Source organism: Anguilla anguilla, chromosome 12, assembly GCF_013347855.1.
Source record: "Anguilla anguilla isolate fAngAng1 chromosome 12, fAngAng1.pri, whole genome shotgun sequence".
NCBI classification, from domain to species: domain Eukaryota; kingdom Metazoa; phylum Chordata; class Actinopteri; order Anguilliformes; family Anguillidae; genus Anguilla; species Anguilla anguilla.
The window spans coordinates 19,666,376-19,682,262 of record NC_049212.1 but is presented as its reverse complement, the minus strand read 5'-3'; the positions used below and the strand labels follow the sequence as shown (position 1 = coordinate 19,682,262).

General features: G+C 43.3%; 2 protein-coding genes across 3 annotated transcripts; one reads left to right on the top strand and one right to left on the bottom strand.

Annotated features, from left to right (window-relative positions):
• Positions 1-722: 722 nt before the first annotated feature.
• Positions 723-7,370, top strand: LOC118209531 (extracellular calcium-sensing receptor-like). Of its 2 annotated transcripts, none has more exons than XM_035384894.1 (6): positions 723-1,128; positions 1,450-1,717; positions 2,403-3,227; positions 3,565-3,774; positions 4,347-4,470; positions 5,062-7,370. In XM_035384894.1, exons 1-6 carry the CDS (start codon positions 893-895, stop codon positions 5,958-5,960), a joined length of 2,562 nt encoding a protein of 853 aa, XP_035240785.1. In that variant the 5' UTR covers positions 723-892; the 3' UTR covers positions 5,961-7,370. The 2 variants fall into 2 exon arrangements, with proteins under 2 accessions (XP_035240785.1, XP_035240783.1); XM_035384892.1 differs by having other exon boundaries at positions 1,435-1,717.
• LOC118209530 (extracellular calcium-sensing receptor-like) lies at positions 7,363-12,349 on the bottom strand. The gene is made up of 6 exons (XM_035384891.1): positions 12,103-12,349; positions 11,433-11,724; positions 9,582-10,385; positions 9,048-9,275; positions 8,667-8,790; positions 7,363-8,396 (listed from the first exon to the last, which is right to left on the bottom strand). The coding sequence occupies exons 1-6, from the start codon at positions 12,327-12,329 to the stop codon at positions 7,486-7,488; spliced, it is 2,586 nt and encodes an 861-aa protein (XP_035240782.1). The 5' UTR covers positions 12,330-12,349; the 3' UTR covers positions 7,363-7,485.
• Positions 12,350-15,887: the final 3,538 nt, after the last annotated feature.

The window sequence follows — 15,887 nt, the reverse complement described above, 5'->3', positions numbered from 1 at the left end:
TCAACAGTGTAAAGCCATTGCATTGTCCAAGTCTGGTTTCAGCTAACTGGCTTGCTTGCATGACATGGCCCCCCCAACTGAATTGCCCCCGCCCCCCAATTGTTTACCTGTGATCTGTGCTTCTGGTGCTCAAGTAACAGTGATTTAAACCCGTCTGGGACATACTGCCCCTCCCAACCCACAATTCCTCATTCACACTCCCCTTCTTCTGAAAATGGGGCCTAATTGCTTGTAAAATGTGCAGCAGTCAGAGAGACTGCGCACACCTGAGGCCTATTGGCCCAACCACCGCAATCATGATGAAATTATGTTCATGAATTATCCCCCCTGGCTCTAATTTAGGGATGGGGATAGGACTGCCCCAGTCCCTGTCCCTACGTAGCTTGTTTGTGTTTGAAGATCCTCCCAGGCTTTCTGGGTGAACGCATACAAACATGACTTTTATGTGATTCATTGATTGTTAAAACCCTTAGTGCACTGACCTGACATACAGCCTTTTCCATCAGATGTGGAAGAGAAAAATGTACTTTCAATTGAACAAGACAAAAACAACATGAAAGAAAAATTCTAAAATTCAACTTTGTTGAATATGCATTGTGACGCCCTCTTTTATACCCAGCTGTCTACACCCCCCCCCCCCCCCCCCCCCCCCACCGTGCTGCCGTGTCACTGACCTGCACACTCATGACTGAACTTCCAGAAATTACCTCATGCATGCAGAGGCTCATGGGAAGGGCAGATTACCTCTCTCCCATGGTCCCTGTTTACTGTTCAATCCAGAATTCTACACAGTCGCTCGGGACACAGTGGCCATTACAAATATTCACTTCAACTGCATGTCAGGGACATAGAAGCCAGGGCTCAGAGAGAGGCTGGTCAGCCCAGCTCCGCTATGTCCCCACTCGGCTTCCCACAGTGGTTAGTGCTGGTCCTGCCTCTCCAGACCTGGGCGACGGATGGAAGCCTGTCGACACACTGCCAGCAGTGGATATACTCCGACAGCCTGGAAGACCCCAGCCTCTCTCAGGATGGAGATGTCATTTTGGGAGGACTCTTTCCTCTTTACATCCAGCCTGTTTCCCCAGAAACAACGCTCACCAAACCCCCGAAGCTACCGCAGTGCCAGAGGTCAGTCACTGCTTTCGGCATGGAATAAGAAGTTTAGGGTCACAATAATTTAAAAAAATTCCTGTGCAATTTTTTTTTTGCCTGAATTACTTTGCTTTTATATATTTTTTAAATTTTACTATTATTTCATATTAAAAGCAATCTTTATTTTTGCATTGTTCATTTAAGACAGAGTAGATTAAAGACTTGTGTCTCTAAGAAACTATTTCTAATTGTGAGGAAGTCATTGTTCTTGTCACCTTTTTTATATGAATATGTTACTGAAAGTTAAAAGCAGTAAGCTGTGATTCTGCTGCTGGGATATAGTTTTCATCTTTTCAGACTCCAGGCACAGCCAATGCGCTGGGCACATGCCATGGTGTTTGCGGTGAAGGAGATCAACCAGAACCCCTTCCTGCTCCCAGGGGTCAAACTGGGATACAGGATCCTAGACAGCTGTGCGGAGTACCCCTGGTCCCTCCAGGGGGCTCTGGCACTGGTCAGTGGGCGGAACCACACCTGCAGCAAAGTCCCAGTCATCATTGGGGATGCTACTTCGAGCCAGTGTATCATCCTATCCAGAACTCTGGGACCACTGGGCATTCCTCTGGTCAGTCACAAGCTGTTAGAGCACTGGATTTACACCAGTGGGTTATGGTGTTGATTATTGAGGGGCACTGTTGTTATGTTCTTAAACACAGTACTACCTGCCAGTGGTGTTGTTTATGATCTAATATAACCTTAGTAAAAATGATTTATGAACATTTTAAATACATATATTCTGTGATATGCATATTTTGCAATGCAGTTGACATATGGAGCCAAAAACTGCAGGTATGAATTTGAGAGATTAAGAGGTCAGAACTGTAATAACAGTTTTGGCATGTTTGTTATATATCCTATTATGTCAAAATAGTGTTTAAATGGTTTATAAAAACACTATTTCATTGAAGAACTTATTTACACAAATGGATAAAAAGATATATGCTGATAGTTTGTTTCTTTTCAGCTGGCCAATTACTCATAGAATGAAATTAAATCATATTAAATGACAGGAGATATGAAAGATATTTTTGCATCCAGTTACACAAGTACATATTATTAAGTGTGTTTTAGCCATACATTACTCATTTGTTCATTCATATATTCATTAATCCAGTTAAAATGTTACAGCCATTAAATGCGGTTAGATTTCAGTAGGATGTCTATTCATTTATTTTCAAGGTATCCTAAGTATGTGCAGTACTCTTTTGTTTTTAATAGCTCATTCTTCTTTTTTATTTTGTGTTCTTCAGGTCAGTTATAGAGCCAGCTGTGCTTGTCTCAGTAACAGGCGTGAGTTTCCTAACTTCTTCCGGACGATCCCCAGTGATTTTTACCAGGCCCGGACCATGGCACAGTTAGCCAAGCGCTTTGGCTGGACCTGGGTGGGAGCCATCGTTGAAGACAATGACTATGGGCTGTCCTTGGTCCAAACTTTCTCTGAGGAGGTGAAGGGAGCCGGGGTGTGCCTGGCCTTCATCGCAACGCTGTCACGGAAGCGCTTGGAGCACGATGTGGCTCGGGCGGCATCAGTGGTGGAGCGCTCCTCTGCCCGAGTGATCCTGGTGTTTGCCTGGTACACAGATGTGGAGACGCTGTTCCTGGAGCTGGTCAGGCGTAACGTAACAGGCAGGCAGTTCCTGGCCAGTGAGGCATGGAGCACCAGTGACAGGCTCCTGCAGAACACTGCCCTTTCCAGCATTGCCTGGGGAGTTCTGGGCGTGGCCATCCGCAGCGCTCCCATCCCAGGGCTGGAGGAACACCTGCGCAGCCTCCATCCTTCCCAGGAGCCTGGGAGCACTCTGATGTTGGAGCTGTGGGGGCTCTTGTTTGGCTGCAAGCCAGTTTGGCAGAATTCTTTTTCCTCACAGCTGCTGCCCCCTTGTGTAGGTACAGAGACACTACAGTCAGTGCAGAGTACCTTCACGGACACCTCCCAGCTGAGAACAAGCTATAGCATCTACCTGGCTGTATATGCTGTGGCCCATGCACTCCACAACCAGCTGTCATGCACTGGAAAGAACACCACCTACGGGAGCCCACACTGTGCCACCACCGAGGATCTCCAAACGAGACAGGTGCATTAAATTCAACTTTGCAGAATTATAAATCTTGAAAAGAGTAATAAAATACAAAAGACATAGAGGAGTGAGGCCACAATGTGGCACCACCTCTACTAGCTGTACAGTCATATGATATGAAGCAATGGATTTACCAAAACAGTTTTTCTTCATGGAGAAATGCAATATTTGTTTTGCATCACTCTTTCTAATTTATTCAAAGCATTCAACCACTACAGCAGGTATAGCATTTTACAACCTTTTTTTCCATTCACTGGCATTGATCAAGGAATCTCCACGCGCTGCCTTGAGTCTTCCATCGAAAATTTAATTGGTCTTTGTTATTTTTCTCCAGCTGTTACATCACCTTGGCCAGGTGCATTTCACCACTCAGCTTGGAGAGGAGATGCAATTTGAGGGTGGGGACATTAGAGCGGTGTACGACATTGTGAGCTGGCAGGACAGCCCTGATGGCTCACTGAAGTATGTCACCATTGGGAAAATGGAAGGGTCTGAGCTCCACTTGAATGACTCAGCCATTGTGTGGGTCGGTGGTGCCAAGACGGTAAGGGGGACTGCCAAATTTAGAATCACCGCTGCTGTTATCCCTGAGAAACTGTTGACTCAATTGATTCAGTTCAGTATCCTGCTCTGTAATATTGCTATAGAATATGTTAAATTGCCCAAAATTGACTACATTGTAAATTGTCTTTGATACTAGCTGCCTGCTTAGAAATTCTGTATTGTTATAGCAGTATGATATTTTGATATTTTGATTATGGATGTTCTTGACAAAAAATGTTTTTTTCTTCTGTCCCGATTGTATTTGGGTCCTGTCACCAAGCTCATTGCTGCTCTTTTTACAGACTTCTTTATGGAGTCACAACTGAACTGCAGAGGGCGTCTGATTAGACATTTTTACACGGCCGCAAACATCTTGTGATAAAATATAACAACTTCAGTAGCCGCTCAGTCAGTCAGTTAGTTAATAGATTGGTGAGTGAGTACATAAACTGCTGTTTCTTAGCCTCACCATCTCTGCCAAAAAGCCAGAAAAGATGTGCAGCAGTGCTTTCTGTATGTATATTTACCTCCATGTGTCCCATTCCTCCGTGACCTTTTCTGTGCTGTGCACAGGTCCCACTCTCTGTGTGTTCTAAAGAATGCCCCCCAGGAACACGCAAGGCAGTGAGGAAGGGTGAGCCCATCTGCTGCTTCGACTGCCTGGCCTGTGCAGACGGGACCATCAGCAACCAGACAGGTAATAATAAACCTCTTTAGATTCAACTCATTTATTTTTGTGTCATTTTAGAGGATTAAAATAAAATGCTTTTTGAGTTTTTTTATCTTTGTTTCATGAATTCACATTCAGTTATTTGTTGAAATATGTTTCCATATGTTTAAATTACTTTCTTGTTTTGAGTACATTAAAAATGTTTGCTATCGAGGTGTTACTGAACTTTTTATATAACATTTTTATACTGTAATTTAAAAAAATAATAGTTCAATATTCTCACCCTTCACAGTTTGTGATGATTTGTGAGGAATGTGAATTTAATTACATTTATTTCCTGAAATTTCTAATGGATATGATGGCTCATAAATAGTCATGCGATCGGAAATCACTAAGGACTGTATGATAATTTGACAAGAAAAACATGAGGAGACCTGAATATAATGGTAATGCTCTGTACTGGCCAAGAAAGGTCCTCTTCTTACCTGGACCATAAAGTACATGTCTATGATTTGGGGCTGTATTTGTTATTGTACTGCCTTGTTTATGCCTGTGAAAGCATGTAATTTATAGTGGATCTGTACAATAATTAAAAGAAATTTAACATCTTTTCCTCAGGATCAGTGGAATGCAAGCAGTGTCCTCCAGAGTTCTGGTCTAACAGTCACAGGATTGAATGTATTTCTCGTGAGGTGGAGTTTCTGTCATTTGAGGACACAATGGGCATCACTCTGACAACCATAGCCTTGTCAGGTAGTGGCATAACAGTGGCAGTGGGTGTGGTCTTTCTGTACCACAGACACACCCCTCTTGTAAAGGCCAATAACTCAGAGCTGAGCTTCCTGTTGCTGCTGTCCCTCACACTCTGCTTCCTGTGTGCGCTGGTGTTCGTGGGCCGGCCCTCAGAGTGGTCCTGCCTGGCCCAGCACCTGGTCTTTGGGATCAGCTTCGTGCTCTGCCTCTCCTGCATCCTGGTCAAAACCATTGTGGTTCTGGTTGCATTTCGGTCTGCCAGACCTGGTGCCAACATGATTAAGTGGTTTGGACTGGTTCAGCAGCGGGGCAGTGTGGTCCTCTTCACTGGCATCCAAGTGTTCATCTGTATCTTATGGCTCTCCCTCAGTCCCCCTTACCCACATCGCAATACAGGATTCCAGGGGTCAAAGCTCATTCTGGAGTGTGCGGTTGGGTCAGCACTGGGGTTTGGCTGCGTCCTGGGCTATATTGGCCTGCTGGCAGCCATCTGCTTCCTGCTGGCCTTTTTAGCCAGGAAGCTCCCAGACAACTTCAATGAGACCAAGTTCATCACCTTCAGCATGCTCATCTTCTGCGCTGTCTGGATCGCCTTCGTCCCCGCCTATGTCAGCTCCCCGGGGAAATATACAGTTGCCGTGGAGATATTCGCCATCCTGACCTCCAGCTTTGGGCTCCTGCTCTGCATTTTTGCCCCAAAGTGTTACATCATTCTACTGAGGCCAGAGAACAACACCAAGAAGTTCCTAATGGGGAAAACATAAGCACTAAAATAGGAACAATAAGACCTACATTTGTTATATATTAAATAGACCACATCTCCATCTGTGTGACTTATTGGCAAATGACTTATTATAAAATTATCTTCATTTTAACATTTTAACATTTATTCCTTCCATAATTGTTTTATTCTTTGCATGTTTTAAGAAGTGTGTGACATCATTTACAAATAGTTCCCCATTTTTAATTAATCATCCTGCTAATGGGAAGTTAAATAAAACAAGGGAAGAAAACAGAATCTTTAAAGAATTGAATTATAAAAAATATTATTTGTTTTCCATTAGATTATTTTCTTGAGCCTTAATAAAAATCTTACTGAAAATAAAAATTATGCAGCAGTATTGTTTCTTTTCTCTCACATGAAAAAGAGACCCTACATGTGAGTATGTCTGTGTTTGTGCATGTACATACGTGTATATGTGTACATATGTGTGGATGTGTTTGTTCCTGTATGCACATGCTTAAGTCAGTCATATGAATCGACTGAAGAGTGTGTGTGTGTGTGTGTGTGTGTGTGTGTGCGTATATTAACAAAGGGATATTGATGTTTCTATTCCTGGCCCTTATGGGGCCAAATTTAGAATTAATCCTAAATTTGAGCATACAACCATTTCCATCAATGTTCCAACTACCAATTTATAAAATGTCCACACACATGCATAAATGTGGTTAAATCCTTGCTATGCATGACCCACTTATAAATCACAAATATTCTGAAATCGTAAGAAGTGCTTATTTTAGCTTGGTGAGCAAAATGAAAAGATTTCAGCTCTTTTATATCCTTCTATATGCTCATTTATCACGATCAGCCAAATGAAGCCTCATTTATGAAATGTTCATATGCATGGATTTAATTTTTTTATTGTTATTATTAGGTTGTTCTGTGTTTCAAAAAGTTTACGCTCTTGATAATGTTAAAAGCCAACGCTGCAATAGTCTAGTTAATGAAAGACAATCTGACGCGTGCACAGCCTAAGAGCCTACACATCTCCATATGTGAGGGAGTAGGCAATCTATTCTCATGTGTGAAAAAAATGATGAACCTGAAGTATAGCCACATAACCATAAGGAAAAGTGTGTAAGTGTACTCTGTGGAGTATACTCTTATGCATATCATGAATGTGTGTGTGTATTATATGTGTTTTATAAACGAGGCCCCTTGTTTGTCAGGACAAAACCCATTTAGTCACACACTGCACACGCATACAAGCAATTCATACACACTGTCCAGGACCCTGCACTAGTACCACACCCAAAAAGACACAATGGAAAGAAAATACATTTCAGTCACCGAAATTATAAACCTTAAAAAAAAATTCTCGCCAGTCACGCTGAATACATTTCAATAAAACTAATAAAAAACACGCTATTAAAATCCATGATGAATCTTTATTTTTTTGAGTGAATTTATATGCATGTCATTGAGTATATATCAATAACAAAGTCATATTTTTAACAAAGATTGCGAGATTTACATCTTTGCTTGAAATATCAATGTGAATAAAACATTTACTTATTTGGGGCATCTCGTCCCATCAGGGCCTTCTTAGTGTTTTTCTCTGGATGCAGCAGGATAATGTAGCATTTTGGGGCAAATATCGCTCCCAGGAGCCCAAAGCTGGAGGCCAGGATGGCGAATATCTCCACTGCATCTGAGTACTTTCCTGGAGAGCTGACGTAGGCGGGGACAAAGGCGATCCAGACAGCGCAGAAAATCAACATACTGAAGGTGATGAACTTGGCCTCGTTGAAGTTGTCAGGCAGATTCCTTGCCAGGAAGGCCAGCAGGAAGCTGCTGGCCGCTAGCAGGCCGATGTAGCCCAGCAGAGCACCAAACCCGGCTATTGACCCAACCGTGCACTGGTAGATGATCTTAGAGTTCTGTAAGCGGGTGTTTTTGTAGGGCACCGGTGAAGCAACGGTCAGCCATGCCACGCAAATCACTGCTTGGATGATGGTGAAGGCCAGCACAGTGCCCCTCTGCTGCTGCACACCAAACCACTTTATCGTGTTCCCGCCCGGCCGTGCAGCCTTGAAGGCCATCACCACTACGATGGTCTTGACCAGGATACAGGAGATGCTGAGGGCAAAACTGATCCCGAATGCAGCATGCCTCAGCCGGCACGTCCACCGTTGAGGCTGGCCAATGAACAGCAGGGAACACAGGAAACACAGTGTGAGTGACAGCAAGAGCAGGAAGCTCAGCTCAGAATTGTTGGCCTTCACAACAGGTGTGTTACTGTGACGGGCAAACACGGACAAGGTGACAGTGCAGATGCACGCCCCCAACACTGAGATGGTTGTTAGGGAGATCCCCAGGGGTTCCTGGAAGGAGAGGAACTCGATTTCCTTGGGTACACAGTGGTCTCTGAGTTGGTTTGACCAAAAGTCCACCGGGCACCTGTAGCACTCGTTGGAATCTGTAATTGAGCAGTGGAAACTAATAACATACCTGTAACCCAAAAAAGGCAGAGGGGATGGGCAGAGCAGAGGGCTTTTAATGCATGTGTCTAGGGTTTTAAAGAGGCCTCAGATGAATTTTGAGTCTGTGATTTAGACTTTGATAAGATGAGACTGTACGAGGTGCTGAGTTCCTGGTTGCTGAACAAATTAGGATATCTAATTATTTTTGTAAATGAGAATGTCTTCTCAGAGAAATGTTTTGTTCTCTGCCCTGTGGGTGCACTGACCTGTCTGGTTGCTGATCTCCCCATCTGCACAGGGAAGGCAGTCAAAGCAGCAGACTGGCTCGCCCTTCCTTATTGCCCTCCTGGTGCCTGGGGGGCAGGGCTCACTGCAGATGGAGCGCGGGGGCTGGTGGAAGTTCTCATCATAAGAATAATGCCTTTCTTTTCATTTATGACACAGTTCTGTTGATCAGCACATGCACTACTATTGGGTAGTCTTTACAAGAAACCAAATGCTGTATATGTGACTTATGTTTGCTGCCTAAACAGAACAGTTGACGTTTTCACACTAAACACCAGCAAGTCACTGACCTGCCTCAGTCCAGCTGAATGGAACCCTCACAGGAGAGCATAGATTTAGTAAGAAAAGAAGGAGTGGCTCACTTTGTTTGACTCAGTATTCCAGAAGATGTTTTTTTCCTCCAGCTGGAGCTTCTGTCCAGGAGGGGCGGATTCGTCAAAAACCCCGACTGTCACGGCTGTGATGGACCCGTCTGATGCCCTCTGCCAGTTCATCACATCATAGATGGCCAGGGCATCACCATTTTCATCAAAGGACACTTGGTCACCAAAGCTGGTGGTAAAGTTAACCCTTTGCAGGTAAGGTACCAGCTGCACAGGGGGCAAAAATAGTCAAGCTTATAAGAGCAATAGAAGGAATATTATATATAAAAGAGCTGTGAGCAGAATGCTGCCTTTTGCTGAGTTACTTTCAGGAAATTCTGTATTACTTCTATAAGTACTACTATGTTGGCAGCTCATTTCTCAGCTGCCATGGAAATACAGTGACTCTTTAGAATAAAAAGCATTCCCACTCTCTTCAGTTTCTCTGTGAAAGATTAACTGAGATTTTACTATACAATGTTTCTGAAGCCTGGATCATTCATCATTCTCACAATGTCTAAGAATGTTTCTGACCTGCCAGGGTTGCAGAGTGTGCAGCTCAGCACAGGAGTGTCCTGGGAAGGGCCCTGTCCCAGGCGTGCACAGCAGCAGATCATGCAGGGCATGTGCCAGGGCGTACACCGCTTTGTAGACATTGTAAGAGTACCTGAGTGCTGACACATCACTGTACGCTGACTCTGTGCCCTCCAGACTCTCCTGTCCCGTGCACACCCTGCTGGGGGAGTCTGCTTTGAAGCTACAGCTGAACATCTTCTCCCAAAACATGTTCACCATGTTATTTCCAGGGTCAAAATCTGGGCGAAGACTGAGCAGAAAGTCCTGGAGCCTCGGGATATCTCCCTTATGGATGGCGATGCCCAGGGCTCCACCGAGGAAGGGCAGCAGCCGTTGTGTGTGGAAGACTGCTGCAGTGGCCCAAGCTTCGCTGGCAATCCACTGCCGCCCTGTGAGGTTCTGCTGGGCTATCTCCTCAGTGAGGGGCAACAGGTATGCCTCCGCAGAGAATGCCACCACCACCCTCGCTGTGGAGTAGCGAATGATGCTCACAATCCGTTGGACCTCAGCCCGGTCATTGTTGTGGGGCAGCATCTCGGAGAAGGCCACACAGCCAAAGTGACTGACCTCCTGGCGGAAGGATTGAGCTGCATGCACCCCATAATCATCATCACTGAAGAGGAGTCCCACCCACTTCCAGCCGTACCTCTGCAGGATCTGCACCATGGCTCTGACCTGGAAGGCATCACTGGGGATGGTTCTGAAGAAGGAGGGATACTGCTGTCTGTCACTTAGGCATGAACATGTGGCAAAGTAACTCACCTGGGGGAAAAAGAAAGACATGGAGAAACTAACATGGGCGGCAGGTGGCTTCGACGTAAAAGAGGCCAATTTAAATCCGGAAGGGTTGTGGTTGTGGCATGGCCAGGAGGTTGTGTTCCAGTTGTAGACTTGCAACTACAGGGTAGCTGGTGGTACACCTATGGTGCCCTCAGACACAAGTACTTTTGAGCAAGGCACTGAACCCCATGATCTCTGCAGGGCGCTGTACTGTGGCTGATCCTGCCCTCCTTAAATACTCTATTTTATAGTCTCCACCATTACCATAATAAGCTTGTATATAAGGCAGAGCCAAGCAGTAAATACTCTATCCCTCACAGTGACCAGAGACATGAAGGTCACTGGAAGGTTAGTGCTGCAGGGCTTCTGTTTACTCTTAAACATACACATTTTAATCATGTTATGACTGCCTTAATTTTTCCTTAGCTGCCCTAACAAAACAATGCTGTACTTGATAAAATAAGTATGTGATAAAATCAACACATCAAAACTTGAAAACAGGCAGATTCAGAGTCAATGTTTGTGGTGTAAAGCAAAATTGAATCAAACCAGAAGTGTTACTACAGTGCAAAGGTTCCGTGAAAATATAAAAATAAATGAATCAAATGGATGAAAATAACATTAATAAATAAACAGAGTTGATGTTATGCCACAGAGAACCCACAGATATTGTAATCCTGCCCTGGATGGCATAATAATAAAGAGAAACGTATTTATAGTATTATTATGCCATCCAGGGTAGGATTACAATTCTCTGTTGATTTTAAAGCCAAGGGCAATCTGAAGGGAACTGCAATTTATTTATATGGGAGAATCCCATTCATCTCATGCTAATGTAACTTTACAAATTCACATATCACAAGGAAATTACAATGTCTAGACAGTCATACTCCAGTACATTTAGAAGTAAAAATAAATTAACAACAAATTGCCATCATGGTTAGATTCACTGCTCCAGTCTTGTGTGATTCAGAGAGCTAAAAGCTCAGATGGGCTGTGGACCAGGATTGGTCCTCTGTCATACAGTACCATGGGAACACGAAACAGGCCTAGCACACTGGACATGGCGATGGAGTTGGTGGAGCTTGGATCACCCACGATGCCCAGAATCGGCGGAGAACCTGTGCATCCCAAGTCAGAGAAGGACTCGTCTGTACCGCTGACCAGTGCTGTGGCTGCACCAAATGCAATGCCAAGCTTCGCGCAGTTGTCATAGATATGGAATCCCAGGGTGATGTTGGGTAGCAGGTCTGGGTTTTTGTTGATTTCTTCAATCGCAAAGACCATGGTCTGCACTGCCTGGAACCCTGGAAAATCAAGCCTGACAAAGGAGAGATGAAAACTGAACAAAGAATATATTTAATGGCATGTCTATTACTTTAATGCCTAAATTATGACACAATTAAGTAAAACTTAATTATTTCATTCAAGGATTAAAAGGTGAAATTGCAAATGTAGTGGGCATGCAAACATTTCATAAACAAGCAAAAGCAAATGTAATGTATGTATAAGTATTAAATCTGTGATCACATAAAACAGTAACTTATTTTATAAAAAATACCAGAGCATATTCCATGACTTACAAAATATCTTACTGTAATTAATGTACATTGGTGTAAAGGTGTTTGTGCATTTGTGTATGTGTGTGTACCCATGTGTGTCTGGTTGTCTCCTGATGTTTAGGAGCAGAGCAACTCACCACTCACACCTCGGCTGTTCTGGCTTGGACGTAAAAGACAGCTCAGGGAACACTGTCAGGAAGTGCACCTCAAACAGGCCCCCAAGAACCAAGTCCCCCTTGCGGTACATCCCATTCAGACGGAAACGCTCCCGCAGTCGGCAAGTTGTCTGAGGAGAAGCCCAGGCCCAGGCCAGGGCCAGGTTCAGACACAAAGAGAGCACGGGCCTCATCCCTGCCACAGACATCCCCGAATTCACTGCTTGGCATCCACGTCACACACTTTTATAGAGTGCACAGCCCTGGCCCCTCTAGAGACCGGTGCCTTCAGTGCCATTATTCTTTCTGAAGGGGTGGCTCTCCACTAGCTTGCTCAGGCAGAAAATTGGATGAAGTTTGAATTAAACAAAATTTCATTGAGCTCACCGAAAGGAATCTCTTGTTCATATTGTGACCATAATCACAATCACTATTCCACTTAGGCCCTGAAAGTTGACCCAAAAATTACATAATAATTAATTTATTTATTTTCTTGTTCTATTTTGTTGCTAGATAATTGTATCAATATAACGTCACTTCATAATGTAGCGTGAGAAGTTTTCAATGTCATTTTTAAATGAACTATCATATCCCTTTGTGATAACAGTTAATAACAGTAGTGTTTCAGTTGTACAAAAGTATAATATTGTCAGTTTTACTACATAAAACCGACTACAACTGCACAACGCAATAGTTTAGCGCAATCTCAATGGACAGATATAATCTCAGTCAAATAGAATCAGCATTTTACATAAAGATATTACTATGAATCAGTGAGGCTACACATAATTTCATGGTCCAAAAAGGACTATGCTACTTGTATTAAATGTGTGAATATTTCAGAACATACCGTTATGTTGCACATGCATGAAATTTAATGATATGAACTTGCATGATATGAAATTTTATTTTGATTTTGGAGGGGTCATTATGCTACTGATCTCAGTAAATAACGACATAAACACTAAACATAGAAAAGTGCATTCTCCATTCTGATCGCACCTAGAGCAATAATTCTTATTATTTGTCAATCTCTTATGTAGTTATCTTGTGTTTATGAAAGGGAGGCTATTTTACTTTCCATTTATTTATTTTTCTTGGGTCAACAACTACCAAAACTATGCATACCAATGTGCCAGACTGAGCCGGTAGCTGCTTAGAGCTTCCTGCTGAAGTCATGTACAATGATAGCCCCAATGGGTTTCAGCAGCACTGCTGACAGCGGAACAGTGGCGTCCTCACCTCCTGTTGGTGCTGTAGAGAGAGGATAGGGCCTCAACTGCAGGTCCATCCCCAAGATGTCATTTACAATACACTGAGCGGCCTGTAGATGGCAGTCACATGCAGCAGGTGACAGTCCCGCTGCCCCTTCACAACCACCCCTGCCCAGGAATGTCTCTCTCTCTCTCATCTCTTTGTCAGTCCTTTTCTTTCACTGATTTTCAGATGTGGAACATAACTTTTCATGTTTTAAATTAAGCATTGTTAGTTCTTCTGAGAACAAATTAACAGGGGTGCTGTTTGACATTTGACAACCCAAATTGACAAACTACTTAAAAATTCAAGGAGGAAAATTGGCTACTTATTAGAAACAAAGCTTACTTTCTCCTTTTCCTCACAGGAAAGAGGATAATCAAGTCAATTTTCTTTTTCCCTTTGATTATGGGGACCGTTTATTTACATACAGCTGCTTCTACACTTAAGCATTTAGATGCTGTCTACAAAACAGCTTTCAGATTTATAACTGGTGACAATTATGGTACACATCACTGCATCTTATACAAAAAGAGGTTGGCCCTCTCTTTCCACAAGGAGAAATCAGCACTGGTTTTTGTTTATTTATAGAGCCCTTCCTTGTTAATGACCCCTTAATCTGTCATCACTTTTGGTTTGGAATGCCAGAAATAACTGCATATGCTGTCCGGGCTGCCTAATGCTCCATGTACCTCGAGATAACATGGAACTTGGAAAAACAGATTTAAAATTCTGTGCTCCTCATGCCCTGAATGAACTGCAGAAAATACTAGATTCTTTTGTAAAACTAGAAAAAATTTTATCTTCTTGATTTTATTGTACCTCAGCACCATTGCAAATGAGGTTCTCACCCTCAATGTGTCACTGAGAATGTTAAATAAAAAAATGTAAAAAAATAATAATTTTTAAAAACCTCTTTGCTGTTTGGATCTTCTTCATCCGGGCCTACCACACCTCTCCGTTGTACATATCATACATATTATACATATCATAACTGAGAACCCCTGGCTAACAAAAAAGGCAAACCTAGCATCAGCAGCACATTGCAGTTTCTCAAAAAGTGCTCTACAACACTGCAATGGAATGCAGACTAATTTTTAAACACAAGACCTTGTGCTGTTCCAAACACTGATCTAAGAGCAGTGTTGATGCCACAGCAGACTGTGAGGACTAGATATTCCTCTTCATTGGTCTGTGGGGTTGTTGGTGTAAGCAACAAATGTCAGATTGGACATTTACAGAATGGTCTTGGTATGGATAGCATCGCTTCAGCTGATTTTGGTGCATTTTGAGCTATCATGATGCCAGAGGTCAATTCCTGATTTTTGTTTAGAATAAGTTCCTATCAAAAAAACTTTCTTTTCTGGAAATAGTTTGCTTTTAGACATGTTTTTTTATTTATTCATAATTTTATTATGAAAGAAAGTCTGCATTGACTGAGTAGCTTGAGTACTTAATTTAGCTCACTGAGAAAGCCCTCTATTCTGAACATTTGAGCATTTCTCTCCTCTGCTTATTTCCGTATTGTTCCTTTATATCTGAATATGTTACTGAAACTTTGAACGTCAGGTGTGATTCTGATGCATGCATATGGCTTTTACCTCAGACTCCAGACACAGTCAATGTGTTGGGCAAAGGCCATGCTGTTTGTGGTAAAGGAATCAACCAGTACCCCTTCCTGCTCCCGGATGTGAACCTTGGGTATTAGATTGTAGAGAGCTGTGGGCAGTAGCCCTAATGCCTGTGGGGGGCTTTAGCACTGGTCAGTGGGCAAAACCACACTTGTAGCAAGGTCCCAGTCATCACTAGGGATGTTCCTTCCACACAATGTAATGTATTATCCTATTTAGAAGTCTGAGAGCGCTGGGTATTTCTCTGTTCAGTCATAAGCTATTAGAGCAGTGGACATTACCCAAACTAAGTAGGAAATGTCACCTGGAGGTTATCACACTGTCATTGTTATTCAATGCTAAACACACCTACACACACACACACACACACACACACACACACACAACCATACACAGAACTATGTCACTAAGTTTGAGACCAAACAAAGACCTGCTCCAAATATAAAATAAGGCAATAGTAAACATGGCCCACAAATGATGCCGTGACCCGTTTTGGCAATTGGCACTACATTGTGCCAATCAATGTTATTTTGTAAATGCCAGTACGCAGTTTCACGATGCACGTGACAGGCCAAAGAGCAAATGTCCAGTCCTGTACAGCTCTACTCCCAATTGCATGCCTCCTGTGGCTGAATATCATCAAATTTAAAACATTGGTCCTAGCATACCAGGCAGTCAAGGGATCAGCCCCAGCATACCTCCACAAGATATTCAAACCCTACATGCCAGCCAGATCCCTCCGTTCTGCTACCTCAGGACGCCTAGCACCTCCCCCTCTTCGCACCTGCACTTCCAGAACACGTCTCCTGTCTGTTCTGGCCCCACGATGGTGGAATGACCTCCCTGTGGAGGTCAGAACAGCTGAGACACTGACCCATTTCA

Excerpts from the sequence above, each read along its gene's own strand:
- LOC118209531 (XM_035384892.1), top strand. The coding sequence starts at position 893 with ATGTCCCCACTCGGCTTCCCACAGTGGTTAGTGCTGGTCCTGCCTCTC. Across the intron at positions 1,129-1,434 it reads AAGCTACCGCAGTGCCAGAG|TTTTCATCTTTTCAGACTCC; the intron begins GTCAGTCACTGC and ends GCTGGGATATAG. Across the intron at positions 3,775-4,346 it reads GGGTCGGTGGTGCCAAGACG|GTCCCACTCTCTGTGTGTTC; the intron begins GTAAGGGGGACT and ends TGCTGTGCACAG.
- LOC118209530 (XM_035384891.1), bottom strand. The coding sequence starts at position 12,329 with ATGTCTGTGGCAGGGATGAGGCCCGTGCTCTCTTTGTGTCTGAACCTG. Across the intron at positions 9,276-9,581 it reads ACACTCTGCAACCCTGGCAG|CTGGTACCTTACCTGCAAAG; the intron begins GTCAGAAACATT and ends CCCCCTGTGCAG. Across the intron at positions 8,791-9,047 it reads GGAATACTGAGTCAAACAAA|CCCCCGCGCTCCATCTGCAG; the intron begins GTGAGCCACTCC and ends AACTTCCACCAG.